The following is a 25,721-nucleotide window of genomic DNA, read 5'->3' as shown; positions in this document are numbered from 1 at the left end:
AATACAGATTAATTGAGAGAGACCTGTGTACAACAGTGTTCAGTGGTCTAAACCAGGGGTCAGCAAACTACAGCCATGGGCCAAAGCTTGACCACTCTTTTTTTTTTCCCCTTTTTAAAAATTATGGTAAAAAATACATTACATAAAGCTTACCATCTTAACAATTTTTCTTTTTTTTTAAAGATTTTATTTATTTATTTATTTTTTTGGTGAGGAAGATCAGCCCTGCACTAACATTCATGCTAATCCTCCTCTTTTTGCTGAGGAAGACCGGCCCTGAGCTAACACCTATTGCTAATCCTCCTCTTTTTTTTCCCTTTTTCTCCCCAAGGCCCCAGTAGATAGTTGTTTGTCATAGTTGCACATCCTTCTAGTTGCTGTATGTGGGACGCCACCTCAGCATGGCCGGACAAGCGGTGCGCCAGTGGGCGCCCGGGATCTGAACCCAGGCCACCAATAGCGGAGCACGCGCACTTAACTGCTAAGCCACGGGGCTGGCCCCCATCTTAACAATTTTTAAGTATACAGGTCAGTAGTCTTACGTATAGTTACATAGTGAAACAGACCTCTAGAACTTTCTCCTCTTGCAAACCTGAACATCTATACCAATTACACAATAACTTACTGTCTGTTTTGATATACATATAAAGTTTTATTGGAACACAGCCACACTCATTCATTCATGTATTGTCTAGGGTTGCTTTTATGCTCCAAGAGCAGAGCTGAGCAGCTGCAACAGAGACCATATGGCCTGCAAGCCTGTAACATTCACTATCTGGCCCTTTACAGAAAAGTTTGCCAACCCCTGGTCTAAACTAAATACACCTTAAGAGAAAGTAATGGATTTTTAAAAATTGACTTAAAAGAATTTCTTGAAAATTCCAAACAGCAAAGGCAAACATTTTGCTCTAGTCTAAGCCTTTGGGTCTTATGCAAATATTGGGGCTGATGGCTCATGAAACAACCTTTTCTTTAGACACAGGAAACTTTTTTTTTTTTACCAAATGGCTCCAGTTTGCAATCTTTTAACAAGTCATAAAAATGGACTGTTTAATTAGTCCTGGGGTCCAAAGGCCACCTCATAAACCTGAATGTAAGGGAATCTGTCTGCTTCTGAGGCACCAGGCCCCCCCATCAAAGGGTCTCTCTCACCAACGTGCTATCCTCTGCTTTTGTCTCATGGATAACCACGTGGTGCAGTCCCCTGTTCACGGGCTGATCTGGAGTGCCCTCAAAGACCACCCAGATTGAGAAAGCAGTGGCTCTTACCTTTTCCTAAATGCATTATCCAAAAACTGTATTGAAGAATTAGTCATTGGGGTCTTAGCTTGCCTAATTAACCAGTGCTTGTTCTAAAATTTAAAAGAAAACAAAATGTTAACACCAAGTCACCACAGTCAACTAACTAAACTACTTGAGTAGATAATGAAAAGAACCACGTATACTTTAACAAAAAGGAACTAACTGGAACTTGCATAAACAACTTCAGACTTTCTCTCCCCTCGCTTCCCTCTCCCGTGTCCCTAAAAAAAGCTTTCTGTAGATTATCACTCGTGCTTTAGCTTCTTCCCACCACTTCCGTAACGGAAGAAGGCCTGGGCTCCTTCGCTAGCAGCATTAATAAGAGAACTAGTGGAAGATACTGGGAAACTACTGGCTACAAGGAGATTAAATTTATAACTTTGAGTCTATGCTTTGCGTCTACTAGCCAAACTACAAAAGGGTCAATATTAACTTTACCTTCCTCTAAGTTTTGCCTAATAAGTCATCATTCTACTGCCCTCTATTTTCCTACCCAAGATAGTGATCATCCTAGAACCTTGTGAAAAATCTCATCATAGCAATTTCCTAAAACTTCAGGTCCAAATCTAAAGTGTTCTTCTCTTTAAATAAAAAAGTTACACTTTCAAAAAAAACCACACACATCCCCATACACCATTAAGTCTCTCCCCCCTATTCATAAAACTAAGCCACCATGTCCCAAACTATGGTCCTGAAAGTGTTCTTTAGTTAATATTGAGAAATTAATCAGTTGAGAAATGCTATACAGCATAACCCCCTGTTGGAAATTCATTTTAGAACATGAATAACTGAGAAATCCTGTAGCAGAGTGAATTATTTAACCTAAAGCTTCTAAACTTACTTGGTCATGGGAGCTTCTATTAGCTTCTTTTGGAACACAGTTTGAGAATGGCCCTCTAGTTTAAACCTCAGTTCGCTCAGCTTTAAAATCACACTTAACAAGTACATGCCTACAATGTGCTGGGCAATATACTAGATGTTTCTATGTACTTTACCCCACACAGCAGTTGTGTGAAGGATCAGGATCTCCCACTTTCGACAGAACAATGGAAGATGAGCATCTCAGTAACAATCACGTCTATGAGCTAGAACGTGGCAGCGCTGAGTGTAACTCTCAGCCTCATCCTTCTACCACCTCACCAGCCATGGAGATTTCTGAGGGACAGGCATGGGGCAGCGGAGGCCTTCTGCCTCTGAACCAGTAACCTGCTTCTCCCCGTGCCCAGGGAAGGACACATAACTGGCACGAGGCAAACGTCTAGGTTGTGGCCCTTAATGACAGTCCCGCTCTGGCTCATTTCTCCCTTCAACTTCCCTTCCCAATCACACTGCACTGTGTCACCCTCCTCCTTCCAACGCCTCAGGTCTGGTGAGGGTCACCCGGGGGAGGCTGCTGCAGGCCCAGCTCAGCCCCGAGACACGTGTCTCAGCCACTGCCAGGCAGGAAGAGAGCCAGCACAGAGGCTGTCAGGAGGGCCTGCAGTCAGGGAAGATGGCATTTCTTTAACACTCCTTGTGACTCCAGCTGCTCACCACATGTGCGGCAGGAAACTTATCTGTGCTTCTGAAGCACGTTTATATCGTCTACTGGGCTAGAGACAGGGGCAATTACCTTTAAGGATCTGGAAGGAAAACCAACTACATGGCTCAAAGCCTCCCTGACAAGTATATTATACAGTTAATTATATCAACCATGGTTTAATTCAAGAGGTAGGGGAAGCTACCGTTCCATGGATGTTGAAGTTCTTGTTTCTTGGCGCAAAGACGTTCTGGAAGGTCTTCTGGTACTGGGGTGCAGCTGTCCAAGGCGAATGAGGCGCTGGAGTGGAGATCATCATGAAGAACGGCTCCGAGTTGGACTTGTACTCCAGAAAGTCCAAGGAGACATTAGCCTGACACACACAAAGATCTGTCATCTCCTACCCTACCCCACAGCAGAGGACTTGACAGATACATGTTTGCAGATCTAACAGAAGGCACAAGGTCACATCAGCTTTTAACCAATCTTAGCACACAATCTAGGTCACAGTCATCTGCAAGTGTGTTTTTGGAATATTTGGCTTTTAGGCAATACTCACAATAAAAAAGTGAAAACCACACCATCCTAAGAAAGCAATGATAGGGGTCTGGCCCAGTGGTGTAGTGGTTAAGTGCAAGTGCTCCGCTGCTGGCGGCCCGGGTTTGGATTCCAGGCGCGCACCGATGCACCGCTTATGAAGCCATGCTGTGGCAGCGTCCCATATAAAGTGGAGGAAGATGGGCACGGATGTTAGCCCAGGGCCAGTCTTCCTCAGCAAAAAGAGGAGGATTGGCATGGATGTTAGCTCAGGGCTGATCCTCCTCACACACACACACATAAAAAAGCAAGCAAGCGATTATGATCTTGATTTTAAATGATCTAAAAACTGCTATGCCTCCCACAAGGAAAGAAATTGTAATCTGGCCATTTTAATATTAACTTATATTAATGCAGCTTAGAGTATATGCATTTGATGCCTTAAAGAATATAGAGAGACTCAACCTAATTCAAAACAGGGGGAAAGGTGGATTAGGATTAAGTTATTTTAATGTAGATATCCTAAATTATGCCAGCTGAAGTAGCTAACCTAAATGAATAGTATTAAATCCAATACCTCACACCAGGGCTTTAATTTATATGGACTTACATTTTTCATTTGTTTATTTGGATATACTTTACGAAAAGGAAAGCATCCCACATACATGCTATGTTTTTAATTGTTCTATTGATTTACATCTTCATTTACTCCCAACACTAAACTCAGAAGATACTGATTGTGTCCACTTCTGATCACCATCCCGCTCACCTACTTTACTCTAGACCTGTCGCAAAGCCTGTGGTTTCTCCAACATGCCAGGCACTTCCCACTTTTTGTTCCCTCTGTCCGTGGCACTCTTTCCCCTGATCTGTACAGCTCACTCTCACCTCCTTCAGGATTTTGCTTAAATGTTACGCAAGTAACCCCCATACCCTGACTTATTTCTCTGATCACCATCTAACAGGTTAACAAATGAATGCGTGTGTACATACACACGTGTGTAAATAAAATCTACAACTAAGAAGTTACCTTCCACAGAATCAGGGACTTTGCTTTATTTACTGCTGAACGGCTGCTATAATGGGCCTGAAATATTTGGTGAATGAATGCTCTAAGGACGGTTGTCATCAGAAACACCTTAGACAGCAAAGTCCCAAATTCACTGGATTTCAGCAATTTTTATATATAAATACACAATGCCCGAAGAACTCCAATATCCCTATCCCCCCGCCCTCATGATGAAGCCGCCATCTTGTAGCTTGTGAGTAAAACTGGGGTCAAGAGCAGGAACCTCTACAAAGTAAAACCTCTTCAAAGTAATCTCTGCAGTCAGAGATTAGCCTTTGGAAAAGGGATTTGCTGCTGGAATTTCAAGAACATTAGATCAGAGCCTGGCTTATATACATACAAAGAAAAACACTCTCAGGAGTTTTAATTGCTTGGAAGTATTCTTTGGTAATTTGACCAAGTTATTATTCATTCACATTACCCAGCACGAATAAATACAACTAAAAGTTTCTAGGCAGGGTCTTTTTTTTTTTTTTTGTGAGGAAGATCAGCCCTGAGCTAACATCCATGCTGATCCTCCTCTTTTTGCTGAGGAAGACTGGCTCTGAGCTAACATCTATTGCCAGTCCTCCTCCTTTTTCCCCCTTTTTCTCCCCAAAGCCCCAGTAGACAGTTGTATGTCATAGCTGCACATCCCCCTAGTTGCTGTATGTGGGACGCCACCTCAGCATGGCCGGAGAAGTGGTGCGTCGGTGTGCGCCCGGGATCCAAACTCGGGCCACTAGTAGTGGAGCGCGCGCACTTAACAGCTAATAGGCAGGGTCTTGAACCAAATGTGAGCCAAACCTGCAAGGACAGAGCTTCAGTAACTCACCAAGACATCTGTCAGGTAGTCCACGCTATAGTTCTCACCATGCTTCCGTGCCTTCCCGTTGATAGAGAGGGTATAATTATAGTATTTAGAATTCTTTTCCTATTAAAGAGAGGAAAGTAAAATTTGTTATGAGGTCAGCACACAAAATGAAAGGCTGAAACTGTGCTGGGCTAAACTATACTCTGTTTAAATAGTGATAAGATGTGAAAAAAGGTAATTACAGTCATATGTCACATAATGGTGTTTCAGTCAACGACTGACCACACACGTGACAGTGCTCTCACAAGATGCGTACCATATAGCCTAGGAATGTAGTAGGCTATATCATCTAAGTTTGTATAACTACACCCTATGACATTCATACAGAGACGAAACTGCCTCACGACACATTTCTCAGAACGTACCCCCGTCACTAACCTATGCATGACTGTACTCAAGTCAACGGTGAACTGATTTTTTGAATAGGGTTTTATTAACTAACATAGTTCAATAATTGTCTTAGTTTAAAAAGCCAGAAGCGGATCAGACAGGATAGCAAAATATGTTGCTAAACCTTGTGTAACGAAAGAAAAACATTTACACAGGAGTGACTCACAAATCACAGACTTTCTTTTAAGGAGATAAAACAGCCAATCATAAAAGCAAACCAAGTTATGTCCATATCAGAGCTAAATTAGAAAGTAAACATATTTTGCATCTGTAGGGCTGTGTCTAATTGTCACTGACTTTAGTGTCTGTCACTCACCAAGGCATACCAGTAACTCCAGCCGGGAGGAACGTGTTCGAGTCCACCTGCATCTGGGGCTCCATACTGAAAAACAAGACAAGCAGGACATTAGAAGCCCTCAGACAAGCCAGACCAGCAAGAAGCAGGGGACTTGTAGCATCTTTTTAGATCAGCGTCTGAAACATGGTAGGTGCTCAATTTTCCCAAACACACAAACCAGTCAAAAAGTGAAGAACACCATAATCCTAGGAACTGCTGATGCAGGCGTGGGCCAAATCTACTCTGCCAACTGTTCTGTATGGCCAGCAAACTAAGAATTTTTTCCAACCACTAAAAAATATAAACACCAATCAAAAGAGGAATGTTATGTGACAGTTACATGAAATTGCAATTTCAGTGATGATAAAATTTTACTGGAACACAGCCACACTCATTGGTCTACGTAACCTCTATGGCTGCTTTCACACTACAATGGCAGATCTGAATAGTTACAACACAGACATATGGCCTGCAAAACCTAAAATGTTTACTCCTGGCCCTTTACACAAAAAGTCCACATGGCTTAGGCCACAGTGCTCATTTGCTGAGCACAGACTGAATAGTCTGACTGACACTGTGGCTAACAACAGCCAAAATAATCAGACTATGAGCTATCAGCCTGTAACTTCAGTTGTCCTGTTTATGAAATCGACTTTGGAGCTCAATTTATCTGATGAGATGAATAAGTGAAGAGACCAAAGAATCACCCCATTTTACCTCAACAAGGTTAAATACTTCCCATTTAAGGCAGAACTTAATCCCTGAGAACTATATGTTTGTACTTTAAAGAATTTCTCCTAATTTTGTATGCATGTTAAATGATCTTTAATATGCAAAGTAGTATAAGTTCTCTTTATGACCCATAGTCTTAACCCAATAACCACGTATCCATACTTATTTCTCATGATTCTTTTCAAACTGACTCATCTTCCTTCAAACTCACAAAGTTGCAAATTCTCCCAATTATTGCAGGGAGGGGGAGAATTAACAGAAAATTCAGATCAGATATTAAGATCTCCAGCAACCACAGATAAAGTATACAAGAAAATGTACATCTGCTCTTTGTCCTGCATCCCCAGTTTTACTCTAAGAGATAACCCCAAACACTCTCAAATATACTACTTCCTTTAAGCTTGAACTCTGACTAAGACCTAAGGCCAACACGGTCGGCTTAAAGCCCTGAAACCGGACCCCGGAAGGTCACAGTAAGGTACCCTCCTTCCAGGCCCACGCAGCCAGCACGGCAGCCCCTCGGCCATATGTTTTGGAGTGTCCCAAGCTCTGGGTGCTTGCCCTACATCACTGATCTCTCCACATTTTGTCCCCATTTTTCAAGTGAGAAAATGGGTTATGAATTAAGTTGTTATATTTCAGGAACGATACTAAGAAGAAAAAATTCTTCACTCTGATCCTGATAAAGAGGAAATGGCGACAAAGATACCATGACAGCCACATGACCAGCAGAATTCTTGAGGAAAAAGGGGAAGATGCATCAGGCAGCAGCAGTCCTAGGACTATTTTTAAATAAATGCTCCTGAGAATTATAGGAATAATAACCACAGTACCCAAATCATGTAAACATGTTCATGTAAGTTGTTTAATGAGCAGATTAGGAGAAAATGACATATACCAAAAACACTTTAACATGACTTGAATGGATACTAAATAAAAAACGATTAACATGAATTATATTAATTCACATTAAAAAAGCTGTTATTAAGAAAGAAAAGGAATAATTAGACCATTCACCATACCTCATTTAAGTATTTCCCTGCAAAAAAGGTCTGATAACCACACATTGATCTGAGAATTGCTGGGAAAGTGTTTGGCTCCTGGATCTTCTGCCAAGACCTACTGCTGCAGTTCCCCTCGAGGGTGTTGTTAACGACGTGGTGGTTATGCGGGTACTTCCCTGTCAGGATGCTGGCGCGGCTCGGGCAGCAAAGAGCACTTGGCACGTACTACAGAGGGACAGAAGCAAGAGAGACAAGTTACACGAGAAAGACGGATTGCTCATCATTTCTAAGGAGAATAGCAAAGCTGCTCAATACTCTAACTTCTAGTTTCCCATGGAATAGAGATTTTCTTCTCCCACGACACACTTTAAGTCACACAGCGGAGACAGTAAAGCAGATAAAACAAACCAAGAGAACAGATTTCTTTTTCAGCTGGTTTCTTTCTGCAGGATAACATAACTGTTATTCTACTCTCATCTGCCAAAGAAATATTGACCTGCAAGGAGCGCAGCACAGTGGGAGCGAGGTTTTAACCAAGATAAAGACTATTACTTACTCTAATGTAGCTGAAAAGTAGAGGTTCATTTTCAGGCTGATCTGTAACTTTACACGTTTCCTGAATCACTTTATACACTGGACACAGACTTTTTTCCTGCTCTAATTATGTTTCTATTAGCTACTGTCATCAACAGACTTACTCCAGCCTACCGAATAATACCTGTATAGCTCTAAATACACATCGCCAAGCCACTTTACAGAAGGGTGACATCAGCTCGTACCCACACCAGCAGGGAAAGAACGCTCATGCGAGCACACCCTTGCCAAAACTACATATTATCCCTTTTAAATACTTAGCATTTCTTTGGCTTTTCAAACTGGATTTGGCATTTTTAAATACTGGTGAGGACGAACATTCTCCACACGCATACTGACCAACTGCGTTCACGTGAACGGTCTGTTCATGTGCTTGGTGCACGTCTTCCTCCTGGGCCATTGGCCCCTTGTTACATAAAATGAGTTAAGGAAGGATTCAGTCATGTTACAAACACTTCCTATTTTTTACTTTTGCCTCTTAATTTTGTTAGACGTTTGACTTTTGTAATTTTTACACTGGCAACTCTTTTCTTTCCCTTTTTTGTTTCCTGACCTATCTTTTGGCCAATACCACCCTACTGCCGCTTCATATTACATTTTAGTATCCAGTAGAGCAATTTCCTCCTTCAAAAAAATTACCTTGATTGTTCTAACCTACTTATTATTCCAGATGACTTTGAAATCACTTATTCAGCCTAAAAAAATCTTGTTGGGATCCTGATTAGAATAAACATTTCATAATCTTCTATCTTCCCACAGTAAACGATGGGGACATCTACGTATTAAGTATTTTTATTATAGCACTCACCAAGTTCTGTAACTTTATTTATAGAGGTCTTAACCATTATTGGCCACCACCAACTATTCCTAGAGTCTGTATTTTCCTCATGTATGAATGTGATCTTTTCTACCCCCACATTTCTCTAATTGGTTATTTGGAAAAGAGTTATTTTTATTTTTTCATTTCTACCTTACTAAGTTCTATTAATTTTAAAAGTTTTCCAACAATTCTCCTGTATTTTCTAAATAGAAAATCCAAACAAGTGGAAATAATAATGTCTTTTTCCAATAGTTTTACTTCTTAATACCATAAAACTTATGCCAATGACTCTAGAGTTCAGAACAACATTAAGTGAGAGGTATTAGGCCCTTGTCTCACCCCTAACAGCAGTGCCCTCTCTCCCCTTAACTATAAGGTGTGCTATCTGTTTGAGATATTCATCATAGCAAGGATGTTTAATAAATTACCAGGAAAGGATGCTAAAATTTCAGAGGACTTACAAGCATCTATTGAAATGAACATCTCTATTTTCCTTCTTTCACCTACTGATATCACATTGGTGGACAACTGATACAACTGCTTGCTTTACCTGCATCAATTCATTTAACCTCACAAAACCCTGAGAGGTTTTAGTGTTCCCACGTACAAATGGGGAAACCAAGGGCCAGAAAGGTTAATAACCTGCCCGAGGTCACAGAGCTAGAAAGGAGCAGAGAGAGCAGTCAAAACCAGGCCATCTGGCTCCAGAGCCTGTGCTCTTAAGCACAACGTTATGCTGCTGTTCAATGGATGTCCTGACGTTAAGCTAGCCTACCATTTGCTTGGTTATGTGCATGGTCGTGAATTTCATTGTATTTTATTTTGGATATTTGCATTTATGTTTATATATATACATGTTTCACACACACACATATGCATGTATGTATATCTAGTTGTTGTTGGTTTTGTTTTGTTGCTATCATCTCTGTCAGGTCTGGCTATCAGGGTCGATTGGGCTTTATAAAGTGGCCTGCGAGCTTTCACCACGGGACAGTTTACATAGCATGAATGTTACCTGATTCTTACAATCCATTGTCAAACCTCAAACAATGAGGTTTTAAATAAATTCTCTAGTTCTGAGCTGTACACATCAGACTGGCTTAGAAAATACCTGCAATTAATCCTCAATTGGTAAGAAGTAATATTTCAATTAAAAGGATTTATATCACATTAAAGTTCTTCCCATAGATCAGGCATTTAACTAGAAAAAAACCACACAGATTACCCCAAAGAGAGTGTTTCTTCTTAGAACATAAACGCAAGTAAAGTCTAACAGAATTAAATTAGCTTCAAAACTTACAGCGCTGGAGAAAGTCATCCCCATCTCTCCAATGAGAGCCTTGGTTTTCTTTAGTGGTGTCTGTAAAGTAAATTATTATCTGTTAAATAATTTCTTCCAATAAACTAAAACACATAGACCAAAATTCACGTTTTGTGTGTCCTACTCTCAACCTTTTATTCCCAAATGATCAGCTCCATCTGACACTATGAAACAGCTGAGAGAGTCCTGTGTGATTCTGGAGATGAACCAAACAAGTTTGATTACAGTCAGTTATTTCCTGTGCTAAAGTTCAGGGGGTTATCATGCCTTCAGGAAGCGAAAGTTCACAGCTGACAGCATTATTCTAGCAATGCTGATTTCAATGTGATGAAATTTGGGGGCCCTTTTCTCATTTGTCACCAGCCCCCTTATGAGATAGATAAGGCAAAACTATCTCCATTAATTCATCTTTAGAAGCACGATGTGGGAAATGATATGAAAGGAGCCTTCCACACTTTAAAACAGAAATAAGATAACACTTGGTTCTGAAAGCGAGACAAGGCCCCGAGGCTCAGAGACTGACTCAAATAACAGACATTCAGCAGTGGAGCCCAGACGTGACTAGAGGTCACGGCCCTCTGCACTAGACCAATCACCTCCTCAGGTAAGGACTTGAACCAGGTGGCAAACAGGTGTGCACAGAACCCCGTCAACCACAAGACTGGTCAGAAATGACTGTTTGTATCCTTGCTTTTTATCTTTTGTTCAAGAGCTGAGATCCTGACAAGTATAGAGAACAATTAATCTCAAATTTGAGAGTGAGGATAAAATATGAAGATGGTCATTTAAATACAAATAAAAGGAACACTAATAATCTTTTTCAGATTCCAGACAACATGAAAGAACTGAAGAGGCTCATTTTAGTTGTATTACATGAGTCAGTTCATGATGATCCTGAAGTACCTTTGAAATCTAAGACCACACTGAATGCAGCTCTAAGTGTGTGTGTGTGTATGTGTATTTTAAGTTATCATTTTTTTTTTGAGGAAGATCAGCCCTGAGTTAACATCCATGCCAATCCTCCTCTTTTTGCTGAGGAAGACCGGCCCTGAGCTAATATCTATTGACAATCCTCCTCCTTTTTTTCCCTTTTTCTCCCTAAAGCCCCAGTAGATAGTTGCATGTCATTCTAGTTGCTGTATGTGGGACACGGCCTGAGCATGGCTAGACAAGCGGTTCGTCAGTGCGCGCCCGGGATCCGAACCCAGGCCGCCAGTAGTGGAGTGCGCGCACTTAACCGCCAAGCCACAGAGTCGGCCCTCCGTAAGTATATTTTGTTGTGTCGTGACTCCTTAAAGATAATCCAAATACACAACTATGCTACCAAGAGCCTCATTTTCACTACTGTATAAATGACCTTTCCCCATTGTTCTATACAGATAGTAGAAACCCTAAGGAACCCATCAGCTCAAAAGGATGAGAATTCTAACTTACTCAAGAAGAGCTTTGACAATTTCCTGAGTAGATCCATAACAGGCTCCCAGGAGATGCTAGAGACAGATACACAAGTCTTTGCTAACCTTCACAAAAAACGTCACCAGCCGTGATCTCCCACGAAACATCCCGGGAGCTACTCTCAGGTACAGAACGTGGGGCTGAATGAATTGGTTGACAAAGAACCTGAGTTACAGTGAGGACACAGGGAGGGGAAATGAGAATGCAAAGGGTAAATGGGGAAAAGGGCCATGTGAGTTGGTTATATGGGACTTAAGTGTCAAACTGTCTGGTAAATATGCAAAGCTACCGAAGAATATCTGATTTACAGTAAGACTATACTGTGTGATTATAACACATTTGTTAAACACTGAGTGTGTGCCAGGCACTGATCGAGGCAATGGTGGACAAAAGAGGGAAGGTCCCTGCCCTTGCGATGCTTGTACTCTCAGGGACTTTCACAACGAACAGGTAAACAATCATGTCGGGCATGACAAGTGCTATGAACAGAATAAACCAGGATGATGCGCTTGCAGCTGGTGGGAGGAAAGGCAGAAACTACTTTAGGTGGGTGGGAGGAAAGGCCTCTTTCGGGGGGAACGGCGGTACTGAGTCACGTGTTGAGTCGTCGCCATGCCAAGGTCCAGGAGCAGACGCTTCCCGGCTGAGTGAGTAGCAAGGATGAAGGCTGCCAGAGAAGGAAAGAGGCCCACGGGAGGGACAGAAGGCAGGCCAGTGCGGTCGAAGCAGCGCAGCAAGTGAAGGGGAGAGAGGGGTAAGACAAGCTCAGAGGGTTAGGCAGGAGCCAGAAGATGATGCACGGCCGTGCAGGAATCTAGATTTTAGTGTAAGAAACGTACATTAATAACCATACTCTTTATATTGGTAACATTAGTACAAGTGATAACCATAATCTGTGCTTAATCAAACAAGTCTCAAACAAGAAAGGACACTACTGAAATGTGTGGGTCCATGCTAATCTGAATGCTAAAACGCATCCATAAGATCTAAGCAAAGACAGCGGATGGTCAGGTTCCGGCCATACAACATCCTTTAGGAAGCAGCCAATCTCACACGAGCATATGGGTAAATGTGTTACTTTACTCATCCGAAGCAAAATCTCTTCCATAAAAATCGTACAGAGTCATTCACTTTCCTGGCTCTCATGTAGAGTCACTCCAAAAGAAAGTTTTGACAATTCTGATAATTCTATGGCTAACTTTTCTTTTAACAATGGCAGACCACTTTGCTTTAAGCAAAGCAAAGACATGATGTATTTATTCTTTCCCACATTTCATCTTGGCTCCTTCCCTCACTTCCTTGAAATTTCAACCAAATGTCACTTTACTAGAGTGAATGATTTTAAAGAGAGCAACCTGTGCTTCTGTGAAGAATAGTGTGTCCATCACACCATAATGACATTCAAGTAAAATCAAGAAATAGGAACAGTCCCCTGGGCATAAAACCTAAACATGGAGTCCCACAGATGATACCTTCAACAAAAACAGTGACACGTTAAAGATGATGCTCCCACATAAAAGGCTATTTCAAAGATGACAGAAACATTCCACATAAACCACAATCAAACAGGTCCTATAATCCTCTGACCTGAGTTAGTCTGGGGGGTTGACTACTATTTATTTTGCCAACTATGGCAGCAATTTATAATCTTTTTTTGGATCAAACACCTCCCTCTCCCCCCAAAAATGAAGGTAATATACACAAAATATTACACATAAATTAAGGAGTTCCATGACCCCATTGGTGTCCCTGAAGAATCTCTCTATGGTATAAGTGACTGCGCTGATGTGGGTATGGGGAATGACACCTGGTAAGTCAGTATTATCGCAGTATTCTAGAATAGGAGAAAAAGCACAGGGCTCTGAGATCCTAAGATTCCGGGCATTGCCCCTTATTAGCTATATGGACCTTGGCCACGTTACTTAACCCTCGCTAAGTCTTAGTTTCCTCTTATTTAAGATTAGGACAATACGTACAGCAGAGGACCCGGTGATGACCGGAGCACAAGTGTAAAACAGCTCACACTCTGACTGGCTCCAAGTAGGTTCTCAAAAGCTGTCACTGTCTTTGCTTTTCCCTTTCAAGTCCTGCTTGACAACTAGTGGTAGAATATTCTGAAAAGGCTAGTAGAGAAGCCAGAAACCTCCAGAGAGTTGGAAGCATTAAATTTGACTTGTTCCCTCCACTCAATTTTGGGTCTTCTCTCCAGTGTAAACATCTCTAAAAAGAATGCTGGGGCCGGCCCAGTGGTGTAGTGGTTAAGTTCGCACCCTCCACTTCGGTGGCCCAGGGTTCGTGGGTTTGGATCTGGGGCGCACACCTACACACCACTCACCAAGCCACGCTGTGGTGGTGTCCCACACACAAAATAGAGGAAGATTGGCACAGATGTTAGCTCAGTGACAATCTTCCTCAAGCAAAAAGAGGAAGATTGGCAAAAGATGTTAGCTCAGGGTCTATCTTCCTCACAAAAGAAAAAAAAAGAATCTATTACTGGTGTGAAAGAAGCAAATGGGATTAACACGTTAAGGGGAAGAGACCTCAAGTACACAGACCACATCCGTGGTCTATAAGAACTGAAGAAACTGAATTCTGAACAACTTATATTTAAGTGATGAATTCTGTTCTCAACAGAGATGTGGAAGGTTGACCTTTTAATTAAGTGCTTTAGTCACTAAGCTATTATTAATTTTTGATAGAGACGGCTTGCTTTTCGTGGACAAAACACTGTTCAAGGACACAAAAGAAAAAAATTTTATTTTAAAGGAGTTTTGTGAGGAGGATAAGTGTAGTGGTTGGAATGGGGGAAGAACAAAGTAAAATCCAGGAGAGCAATTAAGTCAAGACTCTTCAACGTCAACATGGCTGGGTAGAAACTAAAAGACAACGAGGCACATGCAGCAGGAAGAAGTGTGGAGTCAAAACGCGAGCATCTTAAATATCAGCCAGAAAAGCTCTCATGCTCTTGAACGTAGCCCTAAGAAATACAGTTTAATTCACAACCCAGAAATATATACATATGGATATGCTTACCTTTACCACACGTACCACACAGTTTCTATTCTACTCTATTCCACAGGAAAGTAAAAATACTGGAAGCTACTCACTTAACCGATTTCACAACTCTCTGTATGGGTTGAAATCAGCAGTCTGAAGGACACTGAGCTACAGTGTTAGCACACAGTAAAAGCTAGGAACCTCCTGCCTGAAGTGTTTTCAGTCTCAGCATTTAGCTGAAAGCAAAAACAGAACTCAAACGAAGAAAGCCATAAAGCGTTGCACTCCTAACGCCTCACATACTCACGTGCCTCGGGCAAGCCACTCTCTGGGCCTCCAAGAGCAGGGGGTTAGATGGATGGTCCTGAAGGTCATAAATTCCAAAACTCTAAGATACAGAAGCAGAACTAACTCGGGGGAAGAACGAAGTCTCATGACAACACCCTTCGCTATAAAATGGAACACTGACAGTATCGAACGCATCAGCCAGGTGTTCAATCAGGCTAATTGAATTTTCGTGATTCTTGTGAGGCAAAGCACACCCTGAATAGTGCGACAACCTACCTACCAGATTAGTTCACGTCAGCACTTGTCTTATAAATATCAGGCACAGACACCGTACACCGGGACTAAGGCAGAGGTGGCCTAGGTTCCTCACAGAGGGGGCTGCAACTGTCCTCTGATCCAAAAGAAAAACCACCAAGGCTTGCGTGCTCTGAGCCAGCACCTGCTTCTGGTGGTTCAACCCATCCCTGACCGGCGTCCACACGTTCATCTCGAGACGGGAACGCAAACTCCGCAGCAGAGGGCCACACTGGAAGCCGTGTGCGCTGCGCGCGCGCGTCATCAGAAGAGATGCGGGAGAAGGAAGAGGAAACAGGGTCCTGCCGCCCCTCAAGCTGCGTAAAGGGCCTGCCGTGGCAAAAACCACCTCCCCAGGGTCCAGGCAGCCAGTTCAGGGAGTCGGGGTGGGGATGGGGCAAGAGGCAAGAAACCCGCGAATCAGGCGGGAGATGGAGGGGCGGGGCAGCCCGAGAGAGGCGAGTTACCATGCCGCCGAGCACTTCGTCCTGGTCGTCGGTGAGGAGCAGCACCACGTTGGGCCTCCGCGAGCCCGCCGCCACCGCGGAGACCCCCAGGCAGCCGCCCAGGAGCAGCAGCAGCAGCGCTGGGCTGCAGGAGGGCAGGTGGCGCGGGCTGCCCCGCCGGGGCCCACCCGGGGCCAGAGGCAGGAGCCGCATGGCGGAAGGGCTCCGGGGGCCCCCGGGACGGGTGGAGGGACGCGCAGGTGGCTGGAGCGCGAGAGCCCACGAGCCGCAGGAAGACCGGACTGAACCTTGCAGGCCGGGGGCCAGGGTCAGCCGTTTTCTCTCCAGGCGCGATCACGTGAGCCGGGGCCGGGGGCGGAGCACGGCGCGCGGTCACGTGACGGGCGGCCGCGGCGGGGTGGGCGGGGCTGCGGGCGGAAAGGGCCGGGAACCCGGAAGTGGGCGGAGAGTGGGGCGGAGGGCGGGCCCGGCTGCTGTCAGGGTCAGGCTGGGGCTGGCTTCTGGTGTGACTTGTTCTCCAGCACTTGGTGGGAAGATTAAAGTGGAGGGAAGATAAGATGACAGGGAGGAGGGAATGAGCCAACAGTCAGCGATTAGGAGAAAGGAGGAATGTGACCACCAGATAGTGAGATCAGATGGTGGCCAAGGCTGGGCTGTACCGAGTTTAATCCTTGAGTCAAGGAACACTCATCGAGGGCCCCTGTAACTCCTCGTTTTCATCGACAACTCAGCTGTTACGTTTGGAGCTGGATTTCAAGTTAGCTCTCTTAACTCTAAGCCGGTGATGCTATTCCTCAGCTGATGTAGTGGTTTCAAACAATTTAGGGATATCCTGACAGCCTAATATTCCTCCGTGAACTTTTGAATATTTACCATAATATTCCTTGGTGAAGTTTTGAAAGCCCTCTTAGAAGACGTTGGAGAATGTGCACATTGAACAAAAAAACCCCTGAAACATGGTCATCAAACCACATTATTAAGTAATGAAAAAATTCGGTGAAATGAGGGCTCCAAATATTTCTGTGGTAGCTCTAGAACTGCTCTACCCTGCCCCTCTGCTGAAGTCTATGAAGACAGAAATATCCCTGGCAAGGTGACGGTCAAGCCTTGTTCCCAGCTCAGAACAAGAGGCTGTACCTCCTGGCTCCTAACAAATAAGGTGTATTTTCTCTAAGGTGGACCTTTCGACAAGAACAGTCATTTAAAACTTTATGAAAGCGCTATACTATAAGGTAACAATAATTGTGGAAGTACTTGGAAATGTCATGTGTACAACTATAAGCCTTATGCAAAAGGAAGTGTTGCTTTTGTTTTATTACTTTTTTTAAAAGTAAGTTTACAGAAGCCAAGAGAATCTTTAAAAAAGGAAGTTCCACCACAAGAGAGAATTATGCTGGAAATCTGGGCAGAGGACTTCCCAGACGGCAGGGGTACTGGATTACAGCCTGAGGCTAGGCTAACTTGGCACACTGGTGGAATAACTAACCCCTCTGTATTCTGACTCCAAGACTTCCGGGAAGACTTCTCGCACAAAAAGAACAGAAAGCAAAACCTGTTCCATCTGTATTGATGCCCCAAATTGTAAAATTACATCATTGTTTTTGGTTAAAGGCTAGATTGTAAAGTTTAAGGCTAGAGATTGTATAGTTAGGTGCCAACTTTGTTCCAGATGCTAGGCGAGTGCTGAGGAGATACTGCCCCCCTTTCTTGGAACCTGCAGTCTAGTGGCAGAGAGAGATACAATCTAATAATCACAGAGGTATGTAATTACAAATAGGGAGACGTGCTATGAAGGAAAAGGAAAGGGAGCAATGAGCATTTAAGGAGATGAGGGGCTGACCTAGTCTGAGGTGCCCTGAGGAAGTAACTTTTTTTTTTATTGTGAAATTTTTGTTGTACATTATTGTTTATCAGTCACCATATAAGTGCATCCCTCCACCCCTTGTGCCCACCCCCCACCCCCAGCCTCTGGTAACCACCAAACAGATCTATCTGTCCGTGTGTTGGTTTATCTTCCACATATGAGTAAAATCGTGCACTGTTTGTCTTTCTCTTTCTGGCTTATTTCACTTAACATGATACCCTCCAGGTCCACCCATGTTGTTGCAAATGGGACGATTTTGTCTTTTCTTATGGCTGAGTAGTATTTTATGGTATATATATGCCACATCTTCTTTATCCAATCATCAGTTGAGGGACACTTGGGTTGCTTCCATGTCTTGGCTATAGTGAATAATGCTGCGATGAACATAGGAGGGCATAAGCCTCTTTGGATCGTTGATTTCAGGTTCATTGGGTAGATACCCAGTAGTGGGATAGCTGGATCATAAGGTATTTCTATTTTTAATTTTTTGCGGAATCTCCATACTGTTTTCCATAGAGGCTGCACCAGTTTGCATTCCCGCCAGCAGTGGATTAGGGTTCCCATTTCTCCACAGCCTCTGCAGCATTTGTTGCTTTTTGTCTTGGTGATTATAGCCATTCTAACGGGTGTAAGATGATATCTTAGTGTGGTTTTGATTTGCATTTCCCTGATGATTAGTGATGTTGAACATCTTTTCATGTGCCTATTGGCCATCTGTATATCTTCTTTGGAGAAGTGTCTGTTCATTTCCTCTGCCCATTTTTTGATTGGGTTGTTTGTTTTTTTGTTATTCAGTTGTGTGAGTTCTTTATATATGATGGAGATTAATCCCTTGTCAGATATATGGTTTGCAAATATTTTTTCCCAGCTGATGGGTTTCCTATTCATTTTGATCCTGGTTTCATTTGCCTTGTAGAAGCTCTTTAATCTGATGAGGTCCCACTTGTTTATTTTTTCTTTTGTTTCCCTTGTCTGAGTAGACTTGGAATTCAAAAAGTTCCCTTCATGGCTGGTGACAAATAGTGTACTACCTATACTTTCCTCCAGGAGTTTTATAGTTTCAAGTCTCACCCTCAGGTCTTTGATCCATTTTGAGTTAATTTTTGTGTATGGTGAAAGAAGATGGTCTACTTTCATTGTTTTGCAAGTGGCTGTCCAGTTTTCTGAGGAAGTAACTTTTTTTTTTTTAAAGATTTTATTTATTTATTATTTTTCCCCCCAAAGCCCCAGTAGATAATTGTATGTCACAGCTGCACATCCTTCTAGTTGCTGTATGTGGGACGTGGCCTCAGCATGGCTGGAGAAGCGGTGCGTCGGTGCGCGCCCAGGATCCGAACCCGGGCCGTCAGCAGCGGAGCGTGCGCACTTAACTGCTAAGCCACGGGGCTGGCCCTGAGGAAGTAACTTTTGAGTGGCAGTCTGAAGTTTAAATGGGAGATAATTTGTTAATGGACTAGTGGGGTGGTAGAATGTCTCCTAGGCACAGAGTATAGCATGTGCAAAGGTCCTTAGGTGGTGCATTCAAGGAACTAAAAGAAGCCAGTGTGGTTGGAGGTGAGGGAGGGGGGAAGGGGAGAAGTAGGCAGGGCCCACTATGTTAAGGATTTTGGTCTTTATCCTAAGACTAGTGGGAAAGCACTGGAAGAGTAGAGGAGAAATATAATCATACATGAGTTTTTATAAAATCCTTTAGGCTGTGGCATAGTGTACAGATGAGAAGAGGACAAGAATGGATAAAGGTAGATCAATTAGGTGGAGAGAGATGATGATAACAGGGGCAAATCCAGATTTTGTGGGCCCTGAAGCTTATATACAATTTGGTGCTGGTGGCTCCTTAAGAAAAAGAATAACAATTATAAATACAAAATTAAGTGCTATATTCAAAAAATATTCCAAAAAAGTGAATATTTATTTAGACTAAGAAAAAAAATCACAATATTATAAACTTTTAAAAGTTGAAAATTGTTACAAATAATGAAAAATTTTAAGATAGCATAATAATTTTATTAACTGTCAGACACACCTCTCCATACGTTTCCCCCCATATTTTATGGCTATGTACTCTTTAATCATCTCTTCATATGACAATAGTTTGTAATATTTTCTATAGAGAGAATAGAAATACAATTTAGTCTTTAGCATGGTTGATCAGTGTTTTTTATTATTGATAGTTCAGAAATTTTTTTTAATGCTCATAGTTCATTATTGGTTTTATATATATATTTATTTATTTACATATTTAGTGTTTTTGTCAAATTTCACAAAGCTCTATCAAGTATCTTTATATGGGCATTTCACATTTTCTTGCACATTTACTAATCTTATATATTCTTTGAATTGAAGACACTCAGTCATCAATATATTCATTGTAATCGTGTACTATGAATTTAGGTAATCTTCATTAATGTCAATTTGAGGTCAAATCAGAAAGAAATTTAAGTGTTTTTGAATGAAGTGAATATGATTCACTTCTCTTCACAAATTGTCAAACAATTGAAGAACCTATTTATTACTTTCACTTGCAATTTATCTTTCTCTTAAAGAAATACTGTTTTTGTTATGATCTGAAAAAAAATTTGTTACTATTCACTTCTCAATGTCAGGATAATTTCTATTGATTTTCTCACTCATCTTTATCACTTTGGTTTCATATTCCATTAATTGCTTATCTCAGTTTTATCTCTCTGCTTTAAGAAAATAAATTTAAAGATAACAAAAGAAAGTACCTACTATATCCACCCACATCAGGAGTCTGTAATTTATCACCTGTTTAACTGAAATGTTCCAAAATGTCTTTCTAGATTGCATTTACAATGTTATATTTGAGTTTTATCAACTGTTGAATAAGTTTTTACATCTCACTTGTGTTTTGGATTGTCTTCTGAGTGGCTGAAAATGTGTTTTAGAGCTCTTACCTTTTCATTGAGCCTATGTTGCAGAGTTTGAGCACCTATCTAATGGCAGACCATTTCATTATACTCAGACTCTTCAAGAAAATATCCAAGTTGGCACATATGTTTAAAACACTCCATATAGTTGTTGAATCTGAAAATAAAATACACAGCTGTGCTCAATATTGAAGTAGATAACAACTTCAGGTACTTTGAGGGCAGCCTTTCCTCTAACAGAGTTAAGGTAATGAGTTGTGCATGGCTCCTGTTCTGCAAAGTTGTTTTTAAAGAGCACATAGCCCTTTGTCTTAATCATCAGAATGGCTGTGCTGTCGTCTGGATTGCTTGTACAAGTTGTTCAATTGCAGGTTACAGCAGCCCAAATCTTGTTTCACCTTGTTGAATCAAGTCTCACATAATGTTTTCAGTTGAGTAAAAAAGCTAAAGATTGCTAATAGGGTTTCCTGTTAGAAGAATAGTGCACAATAATTGACAACTGATCAGTGTTTGTCACATTCATTATAGAATGTATAATGCTATTTGATGTCTGGTTATGTATTTCACTTACCACTCTTTATAAACATATTTTCCTATCATTGAAATTAATTTTTCATAAATTGTTTTGGTAAAATAAGTCATTTTATTTCATTTTGTCATTTTTTCCAAGACCGTAAGCAAAAATGGATAAAATCCATCTATTAGTTGAAAAATTCCCATGAAATTTCCATTATAGGTTCAACACTACTTTTCATCATGACCTCTGAAGTATTAATATCTTTCACTTAAACATTTAATAACCTCAAGACCGCCATCTCTGATGATGGTGGAGTAACAGGGCCAGACTCACCCTCCTGCTTTAAACGACTAGAAAACAGAGGAAAAAATATATTTTCACACAATGGATAACAGTCAGTGCAGGATTATGATCCATGTGTGAAGGGAAACAGTTGTCCCAGTTTTTGGCCTGGAGGTACATTCTGAACCAGGGAGCCAGAAAGAGGATCCCATGCAGAGCAAAGGTGAGGTGAGGGGACAGAGATTAAGGTCTAGGGAGGCTGAGGTAGCTGGAAGTTGCGGGACAAAGTTCCAAAGAGGAGGAAGCTCTGTAGATGAAGCTCCATAAATCTGCACGAATATCCTTTTGAGACTTTGTTGAACACTAAGAGGTACATGCATAGGGTGAAGGCACCATAAAGTAAGGCAATGAATGACCAAGGAGATGTAATAATTCTCAGAGGAGTTGGAGAGGTTTGAGATCCAACCAGCCAGAAGAGAAGGCCTTCCTTGATCACCAGGGGCATTCAGTAGAGAACCAAGAAAGGTTCGTAGTTTAGTCATAGGACTAAACTCTCGTGAGTGAAAAGCACTGTGCACCTACAACTACAAAATTTCAATACAAGTCTCAAAATATCAAGCTGATGTGCAAGAATCTTAACTTGCCTGCCAGAACAAGGACCCACACTCTTTAAAGGAAAACTACAAAATCTTAATACTTAACAATGTGAAATTCACAATGTCCTGCAGCCAATAAAAAAGTTACTAGGCAGGCCCCCAAACAGGAAAATGTGACCCATAACCAAGAGAAAAATCAGTCAATAGAAACAGATAGTAAATGACAGAGATGAAGGAATTAAAATGTCAAGGTGTTAAACACCTGTTGTAGCTGTAATATGTCATCATGCAGTCTGAACAGATCTAGACTGGGCATTGTGCCGAACATCACATCCATCCATTACATTGATGACTCATGCTGATCAGGCAGGATGAACAAGAGGCAACCAATGCTGGAATCTGTGATATGACACATGGGCTCCGGAGGGTGGGAGATGGACCCTGTGAAAATTCAGGGACTTGACACTTTTGTCCAGGGGTACGCCAGGACATTGCCTCCAAAGTAAAAACAAATTGCTGCATCTTGCATTTCTTGATTCAGAGGACAAAGCACAGTGCTTGGTAGACATTTTTGTGTTCTCTGTGCAACCTGTTCTACCTAGGGACGATGCCCCAGCCCATATGCTGAGTGACATGCAAGGCTGGCAGCTTTAAGTGGGGCCTGGAGCAGAAAAGAGCTCTGTAGCAGAGAGGGTGGGCTACATAATCGGTGAGGTCCAGTGTGAAATAAAAACACGAGCCCTTTGTTAAAAAAGCAGAAAAAAGTTGCCACTAAAGGTACTAAAATATAAAGCTTTTTCTTTAAAAAATGTCATATTACTTACAAAATGCAACAGAGGTTATATTGATACCTGAGTAACATGATAATCCTATAAACTACAAAAAATATTTTTGGTGTTATAATTTATACAATACAATAAGTAATGATACTTGATTAAAGTGGTATCTTGATTGATTACATGATTTTTCTGGCTTGCTTTCCTGCAAATTCATTTATTAGGCCATCCAAATGTATACTCTTAGCAACTTAATTTTCAGTTGATATAATTGAAAGCAATGTCAGTTGCTGTTGGGAAGTGAATGATTGCAAATAATTTTTGATAATTTTTAATTTTGAGGAGGAGCCTTCTTCTGATGTAACTGTTACTGGAGCTATTAAGAATATTTTATAGGCTGTATAACAGTGTGGTAAATTTTTGACAAATTATTTCAAAATAGAAATTTTAGCACATATAGAGCTGATGATTCTCGTGAAACAATTTTTCTGAAAACATATAGGACAAATGGACATAGGAATGGTGTCGAGGCAAATAATCAATAATCAATCTACAAATCAAAATTGGAGTGAGTTTATTATATGGGCCAGGTCTGAGGACTATAGCCTGGGGGCTTCCTTCCCCAAGGAAGGAAGCATGCCAAAGAAGTGGGGTGTACAGAGTGGTTATATACAGTCTTGGAACAAAGAACTTGTATCACATATGACAGGAATATCTCTTTTACTACTGTCACGAAATGCTTAGCTAGCACAGCAGGTCAGTGGGCACAAGGTGAGCACAAGTCAATGGTTAGCAGGTCAGTGGTCACAAGGTGAGCACAGCAAGTCGGTGGTCAGCAGGTCTGTGGTCATGAGGTGAGCACAGCAGGTCAGTAATTAATCCTTAGTGTCTTGGAAGAAGTACTTATCCTTAAGGAAATGCTGATATGGGGGGAAGCCACATCACTATCTTTAAGGGCATCATTCTTGTCTTTGAGATATTGTAAACCTTTAAAGCAGACGTGCAATGCATGCTCAACAGGCCATGTTGGGCCTTTCTGGAAAAACAAAGTCAGGCCGAATTAGTTTTAAACCGAATGACTTCCTCATATACTCCAATATATCCTATTGCTTTTTATTTATTCATCAACAGGCACAAAGTGTGAAGATCTTTGTGTGACGTGGTTATGCCCACCAGAAAGCATTCACCGTGGAGGAGGCACTAAACAACAAATTGGACAACATAGCTTAGTCCGTTGATGTTAGCCAGCTTTGTCGGTGGCTACCTAAGTGCTGGCACAGTAGGCACCTCGCTTACTCTCAAAGAATGTCACTTGAGTACAGGTGAGAGATTGAAGTTTGGTTCCCAGCTGACGTGCATTGAGCAATCACAACTTCTTTTACTGTTGCAAAGGAAAGATTATATTCTGTCACTTTGAAATCTAGTAATAATTAATTATTAATTAATTAAACAGTCATCAGGTTAGAAGATCTCCAAAGTTCATCTAAGCACTCAGATTTTATGACTTAACTGTCATTCAGCATTAATAGCTCTTATTTATTGACTATCTACTGTGTATGACTATGCATTTCCTAAGGTCTGTCTAAGGCTCGATGGCTTTTAAAAGTACTTTTTCACCTCTCATCCTAACTTTTTGGATTGAAAAATGTAAGAGTTTTCTTCGTGTATAGTTATTAAATTGAAAATAGAGAGAGTATTATATTTCAAGTATATAAATAAATTGTAATCAGCAAAATTAGAGAGCAAAAGTGAGCTTCCATGAGGAGAAGCTGAAACCCAGCCATGACCTTTTGCATTTCTCTTGTGACTGGGGAATGAATAATCCTTAAAGGATTAGAGTAAAATGTTAGCTGCTAGATTTTAGAAATCAGCCATTCCAAGAATAATCAAGGCTTTCATCATCACAATTCAGTCTTTATATGTGTGTTTGCACAAGCTAAAAAAAATTGTCAAATTATCAAAAATGTTGAAAGTCTTGTTCGGGTAGTTTTAAATGATGGGTGTCAGAAGGCTATTGGCAAGACCCTGATATAAGTTTGGAAGTAATTTAAATGTTCATAGTCTGTAGCTTGTACACTAGGTTTACATAAATTGTATCCTATAGACTACAGTAAATTGTACTCAAATTAGAGATAGATGCTTCTTAGCTCCTTGTAAGTATAATGTGTATTGAACCTCATATCTGATATAAAATAATTAGTGTAATTATTTAAATATTAAAACTAAAGTTCCAGGGGCCGGCCCAATGGCATAGTGGTTAAGTTCGCAGGCTCCACTTCAGCGGCCCGGAGTTCGAGGGTTCAGATCCCGGGTGTGGACATACATACCACCGCTTAGCCAGCCATGCTGTAGCAGCGTCCCACACACAAAATAGAGGAAGACTGGCACAGATGTTGGCTCAGGGCTAATCTTCCTCAAGCAAAAAAAGAAGAGGAAGATTGGCAACAGATGTTAGCTCAGGGCCAATCTTCTTCACCAAAAACAAAACAAAACAAAACAAAACTAAAGTTCCAGGGGCCGGCCCGTGGTGTAGTGGTTAAGTCCAGTGCACTCTGCTTTGGCGGCACAGGTTCACAGGTTTGGATCCTGGTGTGGACCTATACCACTTGTCAAGCCATGCTGTGGCAGTGACCCACATACAAAATAGAGGAAGACTGGCACAGATGTTAGCTCAGGGCTAATTTTCCTCAAGCAAAAAAAGAGAGGAAGATTGGCAACAGAGGTTAGCTGAGAGCTAATTTTCCTCACCAAAAAAAAAAAAAAGTAAATTAAAAAACAAAAAGAAAAACAAAAACAAAAAGTTCCAAACAAATTAAAAT

The 25,721-nt window shown here is 41.5% G+C and overlaps 1 protein-coding gene across 1 annotated transcript in view; it reads right to left on the bottom strand.

Moving 5' to 3' along the window:
* The window catches only part of GNS (glucosamine (N-acetyl)-6-sulfatase), a 41,265-nt gene extending 24,968 nt beyond the window's left edge, over nucleotides 1-16,297 (bottom strand). Inside the window, exons 1-7 of the mRNA XM_058557715.1 lie at nucleotides 15,980-16,297; nucleotides 10,458-10,517; nucleotides 7,762-7,968; nucleotides 5,987-6,052; nucleotides 5,242-5,340; nucleotides 3,027-3,194; nucleotides 1,270-1,352 (exon numbers count right to left, since the gene is read on the bottom strand). Of these exons, the coding sequence (XP_058413698.1) occupies nucleotides 1,270-1,352; nucleotides 3,027-3,194; nucleotides 5,242-5,340; nucleotides 5,987-6,052; nucleotides 7,762-7,968; nucleotides 10,458-10,517; nucleotides 15,980-16,171 (875 nt within the window). The 5' untranslated portion in view covers nucleotides 16,172-16,297. The remainder of the gene's footprint in view (nucleotides 1-1,269; nucleotides 1,353-3,026; nucleotides 3,195-5,241; nucleotides 5,341-5,986; nucleotides 6,053-7,761; nucleotides 7,969-10,457; nucleotides 10,518-15,979) is intronic.
* Between the last annotated feature and the right edge of the window lie 9,424 nt (nucleotides 16,298-25,721).

This window comes from Diceros bicornis, chromosome 17, assembly GCF_020826845.1.
Source record: "Diceros bicornis minor isolate mBicDic1 chromosome 17, mDicBic1.mat.cur, whole genome shotgun sequence".
NCBI lineage: Eukaryota > Metazoa > Chordata > Mammalia > Perissodactyla > Rhinocerotidae > Diceros > Diceros bicornis.
The sequence above is the reverse complement of the archived record's forward strand: the minus strand, read 5'-3'. Positions and strand labels throughout refer to the sequence as shown.